A 15,642-nucleotide genomic window follows, 5' to 3' on the forward strand; every position below is an offset into this window, starting at 1 on the left:
TCCAGTTCTTTGAAGTGACAGTTTTGGCCCCTTTTCTTAAGGTCCTTCACTTTGGGCACCCAGTACTTCGAGAACGGAGAAAACCTTTCCTAAATCAGGTTTCTTTCCATTTGTATAGAACCGGCAGACGTGGAAAGAGATCTCCTCCTCGCTAACTCCCAGCTGAAAAGAGTTTGAACTGTTATAGCGCCTAAAATTAGGCTGTGTTTTTTGGATTAGGCAGCAAAAATCTAAAATCAACACTCTTCTGATAAGCCATGACGTATAACCAACGTTCGTCTGAGCCGCAAATCACTGTTAAGGTATTTGATAAACATGATAAGCTCTTAGAGAATTGACTGATAAGTCGTGGAGCATCATAAAACCTGTCGATATTATCAGCACGGCAATTAAAAAGTACAACAACAAACGTTAACAGCTGATAATATCAGCGTGACCGGGTTGATCTCGGTGAATTTCCATTCCAAAGCACTGGTTGCAGACGTCTGGACGTGCGACGGAACGCAACAGCAAAAATGTGGCTATATAAATTTCTGCTCTACTTGGCATGCAACAACATTTACTATGCGGCTGTAAGCGGCGAGGTAATACTGCTCAACTTAAATAAATATTATTTAAATCAGCTGCTAATTAACACAATCCACAGCCCACACCGCCGGACGCCGACTACTACATCGGCGCTGTGGTGGAGTTTCCGGCGCGCACGATCACTGCAGCCGCCAGCACAGAGGAGCGCCTGCAACAATTCGGCGAACTACTCGAGTCGTCTGCCATACGCCCGGATATTGTGGTCTTTCCCGAGGATGTCCTAAATGACCGCGACACGCCCATAGTAGTGCCAGCGCCCAGTGATGATGTGATAACTTGCAATGCCGACGAGGCTCACTACAATTATATTATCAGCAGAATGTCCTGTTATGCGCGTTCGCTGGGCATATATGTGCTCATCAATGTGGTGGAGGTGCATAACTGCACACAAACGCAAAACGTAAGCGATCTGGTTGCCAACTGCGCCATATACAATGCGAATGTGGTGTTCGATCGTCATGGCGTGGTGGTGTCGCGTTATCGCAAGTACAATTTGATCGGCAGTGAGTGGTTGTATTTCAACTATACGTCGCAACCCGAGGAGGAGGCCATATTCCACACCGATTTCAATGTGACTTTCGGTCATTTTACGCGCATGGATCTGCTGTATGCGCGGCCGGCGCAAGCGTTGGTGCAACGTGGCATTACGGACTTTTTGCATCCGAGCAAATGGCAATCGGAGCTGCCTTTCCTGACAGGTGAGTTGTGAAGGGTGGCAAGCGGGAATCATTTAATACTTAGTTGAAGCTTCCAATAAGCAAGTGTTTAAGGCCATTTGAGGCTCGATTAAAGATGAGAGTCTGTCTTGGTTCATATGGAAATTGGGACTGTGAAAGCAAGCCGACCGTTCTCACGACAGTCAAGTCTACGTGACCGGAACGGACCCGGATTTTAAGCCCAGTCAAGAACTGTCAATTCGGCAGACTTCTGCCGCTACAACAACGAGAACCGGTCAAGATCAAGAGCTCAGCAGCTTTTCCAGAGAGAACTCTATTTAGTAATAGTGATGTGACTGACTGATTTATGCCAAGACTTTGTCGAACTGGTGTTGAAATTAGTATTTCCTCGCAAATAGTTTCTACTTATTGAAGTCTGAAACTCTACGACCTTCAGTTTGACTTAAATATTCTCGTAGACCCGACTTAGGCTCTTAGGTACATTTCATTAGTATATCATATCTTCTAATCTCAACCATTTCTCACTTCTGTTCCACGCAGCTGTCCAACTACATCAGTCCTGGTCATTTAGTAACAATGTGAATCTGCTGGTGGCCGGTACAAACGATCCAAGCAATGGCCGCAGCGGCACAGGCATCTATGCGGGCAAATATGGTGTGCTCATCGCAACCATGACCAGCGTCGAGAAGCAAAGTAAACTGCATTTGAGTGTGATACCAAAACATAATGCCAGCAGCGAAAAGGTCTTAAAGATATTCAAGTTGAGCCAGAGCAACCGTAAAGCGCAGCCAAACAACAGCAGTCAGAGCGTGCTCGACCGTTTCACAGGCGTTGTTGTGGCGCGTAACAATGATATTGATCTGTATGTGACGCAACCGTTAATCGGTAGAACGAATATGAGTGGACCGTTGCAGCAACAACTCTGCCACAATGATTTGTGTTGCAATTTTTACATTGAAATGCATGCCAATCCGCTGGCCAACGCTACCACGCTCAGCTATTACTATCGCTTGGCGGCGTTTCGTGGCATGGGCACTTTTCTGAATACCGAACCCGATGAGTTAGCGGTGTGTGCGATCTTCGCTTGCACTGGCGATCATCTCTACACTTGCGGACGCATCTATGAGGAGGGCGTGTCGGTGGTGCCGCGTTATATTTTCGATACGATTCGTATAAGTGGCAATTTTACACGGCAACGTCCGTGTTTATTGTCACCAACGAGCGTGGATAATCTGCTAATGCCGCTGCCTGTGGACGAGTTCGAGTGGCAACTGCAGGCGCACAGGTGGGTTTGCGGTTCGAGGTTATTTATGAAAATACTGAAATGAAATTTATTTTTTTTTATTCCCGCAGCAACTTTACGCTGGCTAACCTCACTTTGTTACAACCGCGTTCGGATCTCTTGACTTTTGGTATTTATGGCAACTACTTTTTGGATGACACCATATACGATCATCATCACAAGGACGACGCAAGCTCACTGAGTTCGACTATGTTACTGCTTTTGTTTTTGTTGAATTTGCAATTTTATTTATAGAATATGTAGGAGACCATATGAAAGTAGTTGGCAATAAAGAAACATTTTAGTGAAGCTGGAGGTGTTTTCTTAAAAAAAAGTGACGTCTTAGCCTTCAGATCCGCATTTGTATCATAGTCGGTGAAATCACAAAGCGTATTCTTTAATTATCAAGCAAAACAAAGATTTTTCTCTCTTCTTGCTCAAAAACATTTTAGATCTCGAAAGCGTCAATTCTCACTCCCGTCCTCCTATATAGTGCGAAGGCATGGGCGATGTCAACATAGGAAGGTACTGCGCTGTTTTACTTCAGAAACTTTTTGGGGTTTCCTCGGTCTTTCAGAGGTTTAAAACTCCGTATTGGTTTTTTGAAGTAATTAATGGAGATTTAGAAGTACATTTTGGTTTGTGTGACCTAAGAGTATTAAAACAAGGCCTTAAAGCTTCTGGAATCAGACGATCTTAAGCCATTTTGGCGTCCAAAGCAAACTAATTAACACATTATCTTATACTCAGTGCTAGTTCTCATATAAATTGATATTAACCTTGATCGCTTCCGAAAAAAACTCGAATCTAAAGCTTCAATGAATAACTTTCTAAACTAAAATTCGGCAAATTGGAAATTTGAAAGTGACCAATTCAATCACATACGCAATTGCAAACGTTTTAAAAATTTCATTATTTTTGCATAGAAAAATCATAGTTTTCACGGCTCCGCCAATTTACACCCTTCTAATCTTGTTAGTTGCCCGAAATTTAACCTTGAAATGTTGAACGGCCTAACGGCTGGCAACTTTGTCGCACAAACTCATACACAGCTGCTTCTAAATCACCTCCACGGTGGACAATTTCCGCTCAAGCATGGTAAAAAATTAAAACAGTCAAAAACTACAAACATAGCAATAAAAAATAGGTAAAATTTTAGCAAAAGTTAGCCAACTAAAAAGCATAAACTGTTGGAACTAGAAAAATAAGAAAAAGTGAGCTTGTTTAGTGAACAGACGTTGAGCCGACATTTTTTCCAGCGAAATCATTTAATAAAAAATCCCATTCCCATTTACTCACAAGTGTTTATGCGCCATATAGTAGTTTATGAGTGCACAAACCCAGCGGAAGAGAAGTGAAATATTGCTAAAGTCCTCTCTCAATGAACAAATACCAAATTCTAGAAGTCACTCATCAACTCCGTCCTGCTATATGGTGCAGGGGCATGAACGATGGCAACATCTGTTGAATCGGCGTTAAGAGTTTTTGAGAGAATCTGCGGAAGATTTATAACGGGTGATTTTTTTGAGGTTAGGATTTTCATGCATTAGTATTTGACAGATCACGTGGGATTTCAGACATGGTGTCAAAGAGAAAGATGCTCAGTATGCTTTGACATTTCATCATGAATAGACTTACTAACGAGCAACGCTTGCAAATCATTGAATTTTATTACCAAAATCAGTGTTCGGTTCGAAATGTGTTTCGCGCTTTAATTTTGTTCAGCGATGAGGCTCATTTCTGGTTGAATGGCTACGTAAATAAGCAAAATTGCCGCATTTGGGGTGAAGAGCAACCAGAAGCCGTTCAAGAACTGCCCATGCATCCCGAAAAATGCACTGTTTGGTGTGGTTTGTACGCTGGTGGAATCATTGGACCGTATTTTTTCAAAGATGCTGTTGGACGCAACGTTACGGTGAATGGCGATCGCTATCGTTCGATGCTAACAAACTTTTTGTTGCCAAAAATGGAAGAACTGAACTTGGTTGACATGTGGTTTCAACAAGATGGCGCTACATGCCACACAGCTCGCGATTCTATGGCCATTTTGAGGGAAAACTTCGGACAACAATTCATCTCAAGAAATGGACCCGTAAGTTGGCCACCAAGATCATGCGATTTAACGCCTTTAGACTATTTTTTGTGGGGCTACGTCAAGTCTAAAATCTACAGAAATAAGCCAGCAACTATTCCAGCTTTGGAAGACAACATTTCCGAAGAAATTCGGGCTATTCCGGCCGAAATGCTCGAAAAAGTTGCCCAAAATTGGACTTTCCGAATGGACCACCTAAGACGCAGCCGCGGTCAACATTTAAATTAAATTATCTTCAAAAAGTAAATGTCATGAACCAATCTAACGTTTCAAATAAAGAACCGATGAGATTTTGCAAATTTTATGCGTTTTTTTTTTAAAAAAAGTTATCAAGCTCTTAAAAAATCACCCTTTAGTTGTAAAAAAAATTGTTGAAAAAAGACCGTTTTTTGGCCGAGGAAACCCATGTAACCCCTTAAACGACTGTAATTCCTGCAGTGCCAGAGGTAAAGACAGGAAGATAAACTATTTTTGGGTTTAGGAAGGTGACTACTTTAGGCCATCAGGATGTAAGATGTAGTCATGAGGCAATGAGATCAAGAAATCACCGTAGACTTTGTGACGTTGAATTTTCCAAATAACCTTTTGGAATATATTGAGTCAAGTAAAGAAGATGTGTAAGCCTATAAGAATGCACACTGACATACTTTGCAGATGGAATCTAGATAATACTGATAATAAGCTACTGACTTCTATACTAGTATTGCCCCGATGTTAATCTAGATTAAGCAAGAAGTTATCACAAAACTTGAACTTCGAGCAAAAGCTGCTTTAGAAAAGGTTTAAATTGCGAATAGTGGATATGTCGATTTTTTATAGAATATATACTATAAAAAAGTCCGCTATATTTCAGTTTTCATTAAGACCAACTTAAAATAGGGTTTACAATTGAAAAGTAGGAATCAGTTTAGGTCCAAATATCATCCGTTTTTGGACCAGTGCATTTCGCGTCAGTGTGATCACATTTTAATACTGACACTGACATATGGATGCCTATACAACATACAGGAAACTGTTGCATGGTGCAATTTCCGCTTTGAGCTTGTATATATATGTGTATGTGTGCAGGTGAACATTAACTAAAAAAAATTTAATTACCTAATAAATTTTTTCGCTAGTTTGTAGCAGTTTTTACGATCACGAGGCGGGCGGCGAGGAGTGCATAACACTCCGAAACGAGCTGCGAAAATTGCTGAAACTGCGAAAATGTGAAAATGCAATATGCGTGCATGCACATATGTATGTATTATATACATATATGTAAGCTGGATGTAAGGAAACAGTTATTTTTAATTGCTTGGCTTATGCAATTGTAATGAGTTCTTGTTTTTGAGGGCAATATTGAGGGTATATGGTATAGGTATACTATTGGAGCTGATTCAGAATACCTCTGATTGCTGCCATAGCGGTTAAAATTTTTTTTTTGTTTCATATTATGAATATTTCATTGTAAAAATTGTATAAGGGGGAAAAAACTATAAATTAAATTATTAAAATTTAAAAAAACTGTTAAAGTAAATTTAGAAATTTTAGACAAGTCTCAAAAAAAAAATTAAAAAAATTAAAAAAAAAAAATTTGAAAAAATTTTAATTTAAAAAAAAATTGAAAAAATTTTATTTTTTTTGAAAAATGTATAAACTTTTGATGTAAGATTATAAAAAATTGCAATCTTTTCTTAATAAGAAATATCCGATTTCTAAAAAAAGTTTTGAAAAAATAAGATTTGAAAAACAAAAATGTTTAATATGAAAAATATTACAATATTTATAATTTTGAAGAAAAAAGTTTTCAAGAAAATTAAAAATATTCAAAAAAAATTTAAAAATTGTGATAGAAATAATTATAAAATTGTTTTAGAAATCTGTATAATATAAACAATATTAAAATATTTATAATTTTGAAAACAAAGGTTTCAAGAAAGTTAAAAATATTAAAAAAAATAAAAAAAAAATATGAAATTTTGAAAAAAAATATTTTGAAATTTTTAATTTTTTTCTATATAGAAATATCTTATTTTAAATTGTAAAGTAGAATATTTATATGTATGTATATTACTTTGCATTTTCTTTTAATAAGAAAAATCTGAAATTCACAGATAAATTTTGAAAAAAAAGTTTAAAATTTTGGATAAAATTTTGACAAAGATATATTAAAAAAAAAGTATTTCAAGAAAATTTAAAAAAAAATTATAAAATATTGGAAACTGAAAAATATTTAAAAAATCAATATAAAAATGTACACATTTTTTTTGAAATTTTGAATTTTTTTCTATATAGAAATTTCTTATTTTAAGTTTTTTCTCAATAAGAAAAATATAATTTTCATGATAAATAGTGAAAGTAAATTTTGAAAAAAAGTTTTGAAATTTATATATATTTTTATAATATATAGATACAATATTTATAATTTTGAAAAAAAAATTTTTTTCAAGGAAATTAAAAAAATTATAAAACAAGTATAATTAAAATAAATGAAAAAAATAGTAATACAAAAATATAAAAAATTTTGAAATTTTTATTTTTTTGCTAGGTATGTACATATGTACATATGTATGTATGTATATCGGAAAAAAGTCCCAAAATTCTGGGACGGTATACGAAAGCCGACCCGAATATCTTATTTTTAGTTAGCTCTCAATAAGAAAAAAATGACTTTCAAAAATTTTGAAAATTTTTTGAAAAAATGCTTTTGAAAAATGTAGACAAAAATATATAAAAAACATAATAAAAAAAAAATATATGAAAAGTTTTCCCTTTCATATTTCGTTTTCAAGCTGATTTTGAAAGTATAGCTTAACTAAACACAACAACGTTAACAGCTTCAGGCCACTTATAGTGGTTGCCGCTCCGCTGCTTTGCTGCGCCGGCAACAATATAGGATCCAAATTGTGTTGACTCACTTTGTCCAAAAAGTAATTGCTCCAAATGCCGAAAGTGAGCAAATCCAGCTTCGGCGTCAACAGGCCGATGGTTACATCAGTGAGGTTATGTCTAAAAATAAAATCATTGTTCCTGACTACCACATTCCATATGAAAACATTTTGTGGTATACAACCTTTCCACCTGCTGCCATTTATACATATGCACCGGCAGCGGCAACATGCTGCCATCCACACTAGACGGCATAATGAGACGCCGCGCTGCCTGCGGAAATGAGGCGCGCACATTCAACGCGCTGAAATAATGCGTATTACCAACAGTGACGCCAGCTGGAAAAATGCGACCGCAACTATACAACTCCGCGCTGGTGCAAGCGAACACGGCGCACACCTTAAGCGCTGCCGTTTCCAAGCGCTGAACTGTCGCCTGTGAGCCGCTATAGGCTGCAAGGCGATAACGATACGCTGCATAAACGCGAGAACTGCTGATAGGTGTGCGCGCGGCCTCAAAATGACAGCAGAACTGATTGCCGTAACACAGGGTTGCATTTAGTGCCGTGAAGTTGGCGTCCAGTAATTGCGTCTTAAAAATGTCGACATTGTAGTCGCGCTGTAAATCGAGTTTGGTGAGACGCGGTCTGGTCACTTCCGGTACGAAATCGGACTGTGGCAGCGGCGGCGCTTGATAGCTTTGGCGATAGACGTGTTTGTGCACCTTGGCTGTGAGCAGTTGTGTGGTGGGTTCTTCATATATGACTGCCTTCAGACGTCCCAGCCGTCCTGCGTAAATACCTGAACCGCTGATTTGTCCGCTGGGTTCGCTGGCGTCTGCCGCGAGTAAGTTGACGTCGTTAGCGAATGACCAACCTTCCTGCATTTGCACGGCTGTTAGGAAGGGTAGTTCATTGAACCAATGTGCTGCATAGATGATATCTGTTATGCCAAGCTCTGCGACCAACCTTTGCGCCGGTTGCCAGAAGAGGAAATCTGCGCCTATAAAATGTCCAAAAGTCACACCGAAATCGGTAGTAAATGTTGCCAGCTGCGGTTGTGGCAATACATTCACGCTATACCATTCATAACGAAATAGATTGGTCTTACGGTAACGCGATATGACGCGCCCCTGCCGATCGAATACCACATTTGCGCTGTACGTATTTATGCCGCTCACATTGCAATGGCCCACAGGTAGCGGATCTTTAGCGCAATAGACCTTTTCCTTCACATGTATCACCAAATATAATTGACGCGCGCGTGCTGCACAGGACAACTCTGTGAGTATGAAGTCATAATTTGGCACATCACATGGGGCAATATTGAGCGCCGGATCGGGCACATACGTCAACAGGGAGTAGTCGTTAAGCACATATTCAGGAAAGACGAGTATGTCCAAACCGCTTGTGAGATTCGATTCGATAATGTTTTTTACGCGTCTGAGCCCGTCTTTGGCTTTCGGTTGTCCCTCGCCGGGTGGTGGTATAAATTCAGCCACACCGGCATTATATGTGGGATCTGTAGGCAATGAGTGCTAAAAAATAGAGATGAGGGAAGCATAAAGAAACAGGACTTTATTGTTGGTTGATTGGTTGACAAATATAAATGAGGCAGGTTAGAAAGATGTAAAATGTAGATGAAGTGTCCAGTTAGGAAGCTGACTGGCGTGCAATGAAATTATGAAAATGCAGATTCCACGACACAATTTGATGCCTGAAGTCATGTGTCATTTTCCAAAAACTGTCGTATCGTCGTGAGTTCTGCGTAACTTACAACACGGCAGTGGTATGTGGTGGGTTTCTTATAAGTAACAGCTGATGAGTGTTTTGAGTTCTGTCTTATAGACAGAAGGTTGGAGAATATATATTTTTCAATGTGATTGCTGTCGTTCCTCGATGTCGATGTTTTCAATTTCCTTTATTCTCGGGCCCCTAGTTGTGTACCAGTATTCCACATTGAGCTTTTTTTAATATTTATAGCGATACTTTAATCATTATGAGAAAATGGATCGAGCGTCTTTCGTGATATCATCCAATCATCGGGATCCAAAGTGAAGATTATTCAGTCTTCAGTGAGTTGTAAGATATGTAATTATTATAGTTCTATTCCCACAACTCGACAATTTAAATTATATTCTTTCTCAGACATCTCGTAGTAGTGGTATTCCACATTAAGGTTGCTTTTTTTATAGCTATAGAGATGCTCCTTCCATTATGAGCAGATCCCTCCTCTTATCGAGCGTCATCCGCAAGATCCTTCGTATATTGTAATACATGACATTATTATCTCAAGAATTATCGGAGGAGTCTAGTTGTGAACGAGGAAATATCCCCTGACAAGCAGTCATAACGTTAGCGACTTGGCTCGCACGTCTCTGAATAACTTTGAAGACGACGAACAAAGACCAAACTCTATAAGTTACTCATTATTCCCGTGCTGCGGAGGCATGGACAATGACATCATCTGATAAGCCGGTCTTAGGAGAGTTCGAGAGAAGAGCTTTTTCGGAAGATTTTTCGATGGAACGATAAGCTGTACAAGATATACGATGCCATTGGCATAGTTCAGCGATTCGAGAGACAGTGGCTGCGTCATGTTGTCCGGATGCAAGAGAACAGTCCAGCTTTGAAGGTTTTCGATTCAGTACCCGCCGGTGGAAGTAGAGGAAAGGAAAGACCTCCATTTCGTCGGAGAGCTCAAGTGGATAAGGATGTGATATTTGGCTTACAAGTAGAGTGTTTTCTGTTCTGCTTCCTTTTATAGGTAACTTGTCAAACTCAAGTGGCTAGGCTGCTCTCCGCTCAAAACTTTCCTTATGCGAAATTTATACTCGCTTTTAACATAACTTCTCATACTATGCCATGCTACGTACCACGTCTCAAAGGCGCAAGTTATTTTTGTGGGATTCCTTCACGAGAATCCGCAATAAAGTAGTAGTTAACGAGCGCATTTTGACTTGGCCTACAAAGTTTTTACTTTCTTATATATACAATTACCTGTAAGCCTGACTGAAGTCCTACGATTACTAGTATAAGTAATACGCAACTTAAACGCAGCTCGTGAATGCCCATCATTAATTGTTATATTCTGAAAAGCGACTGATACTAATGTACATAGCAGCTCAGGTGCTTATATTAAAGAAAATACGATTTGTTCATATTTCCCACTGACTTTGCAAAATTTTAAAAAATAAAAAATTGCAGTCAAGGGCCCATTTAGTAGACAAGCGAGAGAGAAAAAAAACTATTCAATACTTTAGCGAGCTAAATGTTGATTTTTAGTCTTTTTTTAGCGTCATGATGCTGAAAAGAAGTCTTCACATAGACAAACATAAGCTGTGTTGCTTTTGCTTTTTCACCCAGACTTCACTCCTGAACTCTTATCTTATGTAAATCTTAAAGCATGAGGTATTTGCTTTCTTTTATTGCCATATGTTTTATAATCGTGGTAAATATGACACTGACAATAAAAAATATTGCGAAATGCCAGCAATTACCCTTTGCTGAACGTTTAAGATATTTGTTTTAACTGAAAGTGGGTTGGTTTGTTTGTGAATGGTTAAAAAAGTAAATAAAAAAATAATAAAAATCACATAAAATAATAAAAAATTGTATAAGGTAAGGTAAAGGCAATAAAATGTTAAAATATGCAAATATATATATATTGTGGATACATAAAAGTTGAAAAAATATTATTAATTAATTATTATTAGTATTATATGTATTTTGATAAAAAAAATTGAGATAAAATAGGGCAAAAGTAAAGGTAAAATGAAGTAAAACAAAATCTAAGTTTTTAGTCATAATTGGTGGTCAAATCTGAATGAATTGTTCGGAGATTGAAACGTGCCTTTCACAATAATCGATATCAAATTTCTCAAAGATAGCTTGTCAAGTAAAAAAGTTTTCCCTCTAAGCACTTGATTTTGATCGATCATGTTGCAGCTATATAGTGATCCTATTTGAATGGTATATTCAAAGAAATTGGCGGTCCTTTGGATAGTAATCTGTGGAAAATTTAATGAAGATATCTTAAAAGGAAATTTTGCCGTACAAGAACTTGATGTTGATCGCTCAGATTGTATGGCGGCTATACCTCAGAATCGTTCAAATCGACATACAACTAATGTATAAGCAACTTCTTGGAGAGAAAAAGACGGGTGTAAAATTTCAGAGCGATATCTCACAAACTAAGTGACTCATGCGCTTATATACAGAAAGTGAGATGGACAAACGGCCAGACGTGTATATCGACGTCGCTCGCTATACTCATCATTTATATACATTTACCTTATGCCTGTCCTGAGTTAGACATAAGGCAACCTTTTAAGTTGCCAGACCACTGCATTATATTGTATTTCAGGCTGAGGACTTTTTGCTATTCCGAAAGTAGCGGAGCTGGCCTCTAATACAGCTGCAGGCAATTCCAGCGTCAACATGTACGTAGGCAGCCAAGCAGTAATCAAGACAATGACCTCATATCCGCCAGAAGTGTCTTGATAAGCAGGGCAGCATTGGAAAGTGTTGCCAGAAGTAAACAACTTCACTTCTACCCGGTGCCAGGCTACAAAGGCATCGAGGGCAATGAAATATTGGACGAGTTTGTTAAGAATGCTGTACGGCTGACAACCGAAAACGTGATCAACATTGTGAAATGATCGACGACGATCTCGATCAAGACTGCAAAAGTCATGTGCAAAACGGTAGATCGGAAGTACACAAAATTCCTATTGGCACTCAATAGAAGAGACTGTCGGGATATTAACTGGTCACTGTCTGGTAGCGACACACGCCCACAGAATGTGGCTGACAGATCGAGAAGACTACGCTGTAAGCATCTGGGATCCCCACGGTATTATACACTGAAAGAGGTATCGAAAGTGAAGCCGCAGAGGCTTAAATTCGCGTCAAGCGCAGGCTTCCCAAAGGATGACTACTTCTTTTGGACCTAGGAACTGAACTCCATCTGGTATCGCAAAGGACCAAAACTGATCTATGCGTGGCTTATTGGCCTACCAGTTTAACCTAACCTATATCTCATATATACATATATGTATGTGTATATATATTATGAAATTTCCGATGCCTCTTTCTGTTCAGATACAGACATAATATTAGACACCTATAACTCAACGTGTATAAAGAGAATTCAAAAATTCTATTTTTTATTAACCCATCAGTGCGACATGAACTAGCGGTCCATCTTTTGCCGTCAGTTCCTTAAGACCAACTAAAATTGGCCCAGTCTTTAAATGAACAATATGTAAAGCGCTTAACCTAGAAAAACTTCATAAAAACCAGTAACAAAGAGACAGTTAAAAGCTTGACTCCAACAAGCTGTGAAGCGCCAGAATGAGGACCATGCGCAGGCTGCCACACCGGATCGAAGTTATGCGTGCTCACCTCGGTCGAATAGTAATTACCCCAAATGCCGAAGGTCAGTATGTCCAATTTCGGATAAGTCAAACTTATGGAGATCGCTGTAGTGTTGTTGCTACGCGCATTTAAAAAAAAATTAATAATAATTTTACTTGAATGCATATGCAAGAACTACCTCTCAAACTCCTGCCACTCATAAGTGTGCACCGGCAGTGGCATGATGCTGCCATCCACACTAGATGGCATAATGAGACGTCGCGGCGCATGCGGGAAAGAAGCGCTTACATTCAAAGCGCTAAAGTAGTATTTATTGCCAACTGTGACGCCGGCTGGGAAGATGCGACCACAGCTGTACAAATCCGCATTGGTGCAGGCGATTACAGCGCACACCTTCAAAGCCGCCGGATCGACACGTTGATGTGTGGCGCGCGAGCCGCTGTATGCTGCGAGCCGATAGCGGTAAGCCACGTAAGTATTCGCGTTACTCACAATGACGCGTGCGGCCTGAAAATGACAGCAGAACTGACTATCGTAGCACAGAGTTTCATTCACTGTGGTGAAGTCGGCGGGCAGCAACTGAGTCTTAAAGATGTCCACATTGTAGTCGCGGAGCAGGTCGAGTTTGGTGAAACGCGGTGTGACGACTTCCGGCACAAAGTTGGGCTGTATAACCGCTGGCGCTTGATAGTTTTGACGATAGGCGCGTTTAGGCACGCTCGCAGTGAGCAGCTGTGTGGTTGGTTCTTCATAAATGGCCGCTACTAGGCGACCCAAGCGTCCAGCATAAATACCCGAACCGGTATTTTGTCCACTGGGCTTGCTGGCATCAGCTGCAAGTAAGTTGACATCGTTACCGAACGCCCAACCTTCTTGCAATTGCACGGCTGTGAGGAAGGGCAGCTCACTGAACCAATAAGTTGTATAGATAATATCTGTTATGCCTTGCTCCTTCACCAATACTGCGGCTGGGTCCCAATAGAGCATATCGAAGCATATAAAGTGGCCAAAAGTCACGCCGAAATCTGTGGTGAAAGTAGCATGTTCCGGTTGTGGCAAAACTTTCATATCATACCATTCGTAGCGGTAAAGGTGTGTCTTGCGATAGCGCGATATGACACGTCCTTGCCGATCGAACACCACATTGGTATTGTAACTGTTTAAACCGCTGGCATCACAACGTCCAACCGTTGTGGTATCGTTGGCACAAAAAACTTTCTCTACCAAATTGACCACCAAATATAGTTGACGCGAACGTGCGGCGCATGACAGTTCCGTCAGAAAGTGATCATAGTTGGGTATTTCACAAGGTGAAATCTGCAGCTTGGGATCAGGCACAAACGTGCGGAATGTGCGGTCATTCAGCACGAACTCGGGAAAGACTAGTATATCCAAATCGCGTGTACCATCCGATTCGATGACCGCTTTCATGCGCTTGAGGCTGTCATGGACCTTAGATTTGTCTTTGCCCACACCGGGCATATATTCGACCACGCCAGCTTGATAGGTGGGATCGGTGGGTAACGAGAGCTGCAAAATGTAGAAGTAGAATGGTGTACGAGAAAGATGACAAAAGCTGAAGCTAGCTCGTTTTGCTTCTTTGGTTTCCTAAACCATAAATACCTGCCAAGTTTGCTGCGGTCCTATGACGATTGCCAAGAAAAGCAATATTAAACTTTGCACTGTAGGCATCCTGCTTGGTATTCCGGAGTAGCGGCGCGACGGTTCTTTCGTTTATATACTAATTCTCCAAGCGTGGCACCTTTTAAATCAAATTTGATGTAAAACCGCCATAAAATCTTTTTTAATCTTATCAGTATTTTAATATTGAGATTATTATCAAAGACTTTAATTGCCATTTTTAATGAGCCAATGGGATTTGTTTTTGTCAAATAGAGTAAATTATGCCAACGAGGTATTTGAAGTGCATTTAGCAGCGTTATTTTATTGTAGGTATTGCGGGTTCTACGACCGGTGTTATTTCCAAATGCAATAGAGCTCCTAAGTTCGAAAGCAAAAGTTCAGTGCTCTTTAAAATTATTGACGAAACATGAGTTTCTTGGCTTCGTGGACTTCCAAGAAACGTCATTAAACTTTTTTTTTGGGGATGTTATGAGAATTGGAGATAATGCGGTATTTATAATAAAAAAAATATGATATGATACCTGGAATAACATGCAATGCTATCAACAACATTTTGACCGGCGGGGATACAATTTTGCGAGTTCTAAATTTAAATTTATAGATAATGAGAATTTTTTTTCCGAATTGGAGGAAAGGAGCTAAAGGATCTACTTCATGGTTCTAATTCCAGTCGAATCTTTACAGTTGAATTCTGAGTCGAACAAACTTGACTTATGACTTGAAAAGCTACAGATCGAGATGACTGGCTCTTTTTAAGATTATGAAATCAGTATCACATGGAGATGGCTTCAAAAAACCTAGTTTGAGCTCTACAATGACACGTGGAGTCTTTACTGTTGAAGTTCTGAGTCTAACGAACTTGACTTATAGACTGATACAACTTTAGATCGACAAGACTGGATTGTGAAATCAGTATTACATTGAGATGGCCTCAAAATACTTAGTTTCAGTCCTCAAGTGGCACGTGGAATCTTTACTGTTGAATGCCTGAGTGGAACAAACTTGACTTATTGTGACTGATCCAGCTTTAGATCGACAAGACTACCGTTTTATAAAATAGTCTACTCGCATGCGCATGGAAATGGCTTCAAAGTAGCGTATTTCATGGTTC

General features: G+C 39.3%; 3 protein-coding genes across 3 annotated transcripts; 1 reads left to right on the top strand and 2 right to left on the bottom strand.

Annotated features, from left to right (window-relative positions):
- The first annotated feature begins 392 nt into the window (after positions 1-392).
- Positions 393-2,848, top strand: LOC105232139 (vanin-like protein 1). The gene is made up of 4 exons (XM_011213750.3): positions 393-584; positions 647-1,286; positions 1,806-2,550; positions 2,619-2,848. The coding sequence occupies exons 1-4, from the start codon at positions 516-518 to the stop codon at positions 2,800-2,802; spliced, it is 1,638 nt and encodes a 545-aa protein (XP_011212052.2). The 5' UTR covers positions 393-515; the 3' UTR covers positions 2,803-2,848.
- Positions 2,849-7,212: 4,364 nt separating this feature from the next.
- Positions 7,213-10,703, bottom strand: LOC105232237 (vanin-like protein 2). The gene is made up of 3 exons (XM_049454469.1): positions 10,509-10,703; positions 7,695-9,046; positions 7,213-7,630 (listed from the first exon to the last, which is right to left on the bottom strand). Exons 1-3 carry the CDS (start codon positions 10,584-10,586, stop codon positions 7,396-7,398), a joined length of 1,665 nt encoding a protein of 554 aa, XP_049310426.1. The 5' UTR covers positions 10,587-10,703; the 3' UTR covers positions 7,213-7,395.
- Positions 10,704-12,640: 1,937 nt separating this feature from the next.
- On the bottom strand, positions 12,641-14,662 carry LOC105232140 (vanin-like protein 1). The gene is made up of 3 exons (XM_011213751.3): positions 14,511-14,662; positions 13,066-14,417; positions 12,641-13,005 (listed from the first exon to the last, which is right to left on the bottom strand). Exons 1-3 carry the CDS (start codon positions 14,577-14,579, stop codon positions 12,789-12,791), a joined length of 1,638 nt encoding a protein of 545 aa, XP_011212053.2. The 5' UTR covers positions 14,580-14,662; the 3' UTR covers positions 12,641-12,788.
- Positions 14,663-15,642: the final 980 nt, after the last annotated feature.

The sequence above is a fragment of the Bactrocera dorsalis genome, chromosome 4 (assembly GCF_023373825.1).
Source record: "Bactrocera dorsalis isolate Fly_Bdor chromosome 4, ASM2337382v1, whole genome shotgun sequence".
NCBI lineage: Eukaryota > Metazoa > Arthropoda > Insecta > Diptera > Tephritidae > Bactrocera > Bactrocera dorsalis.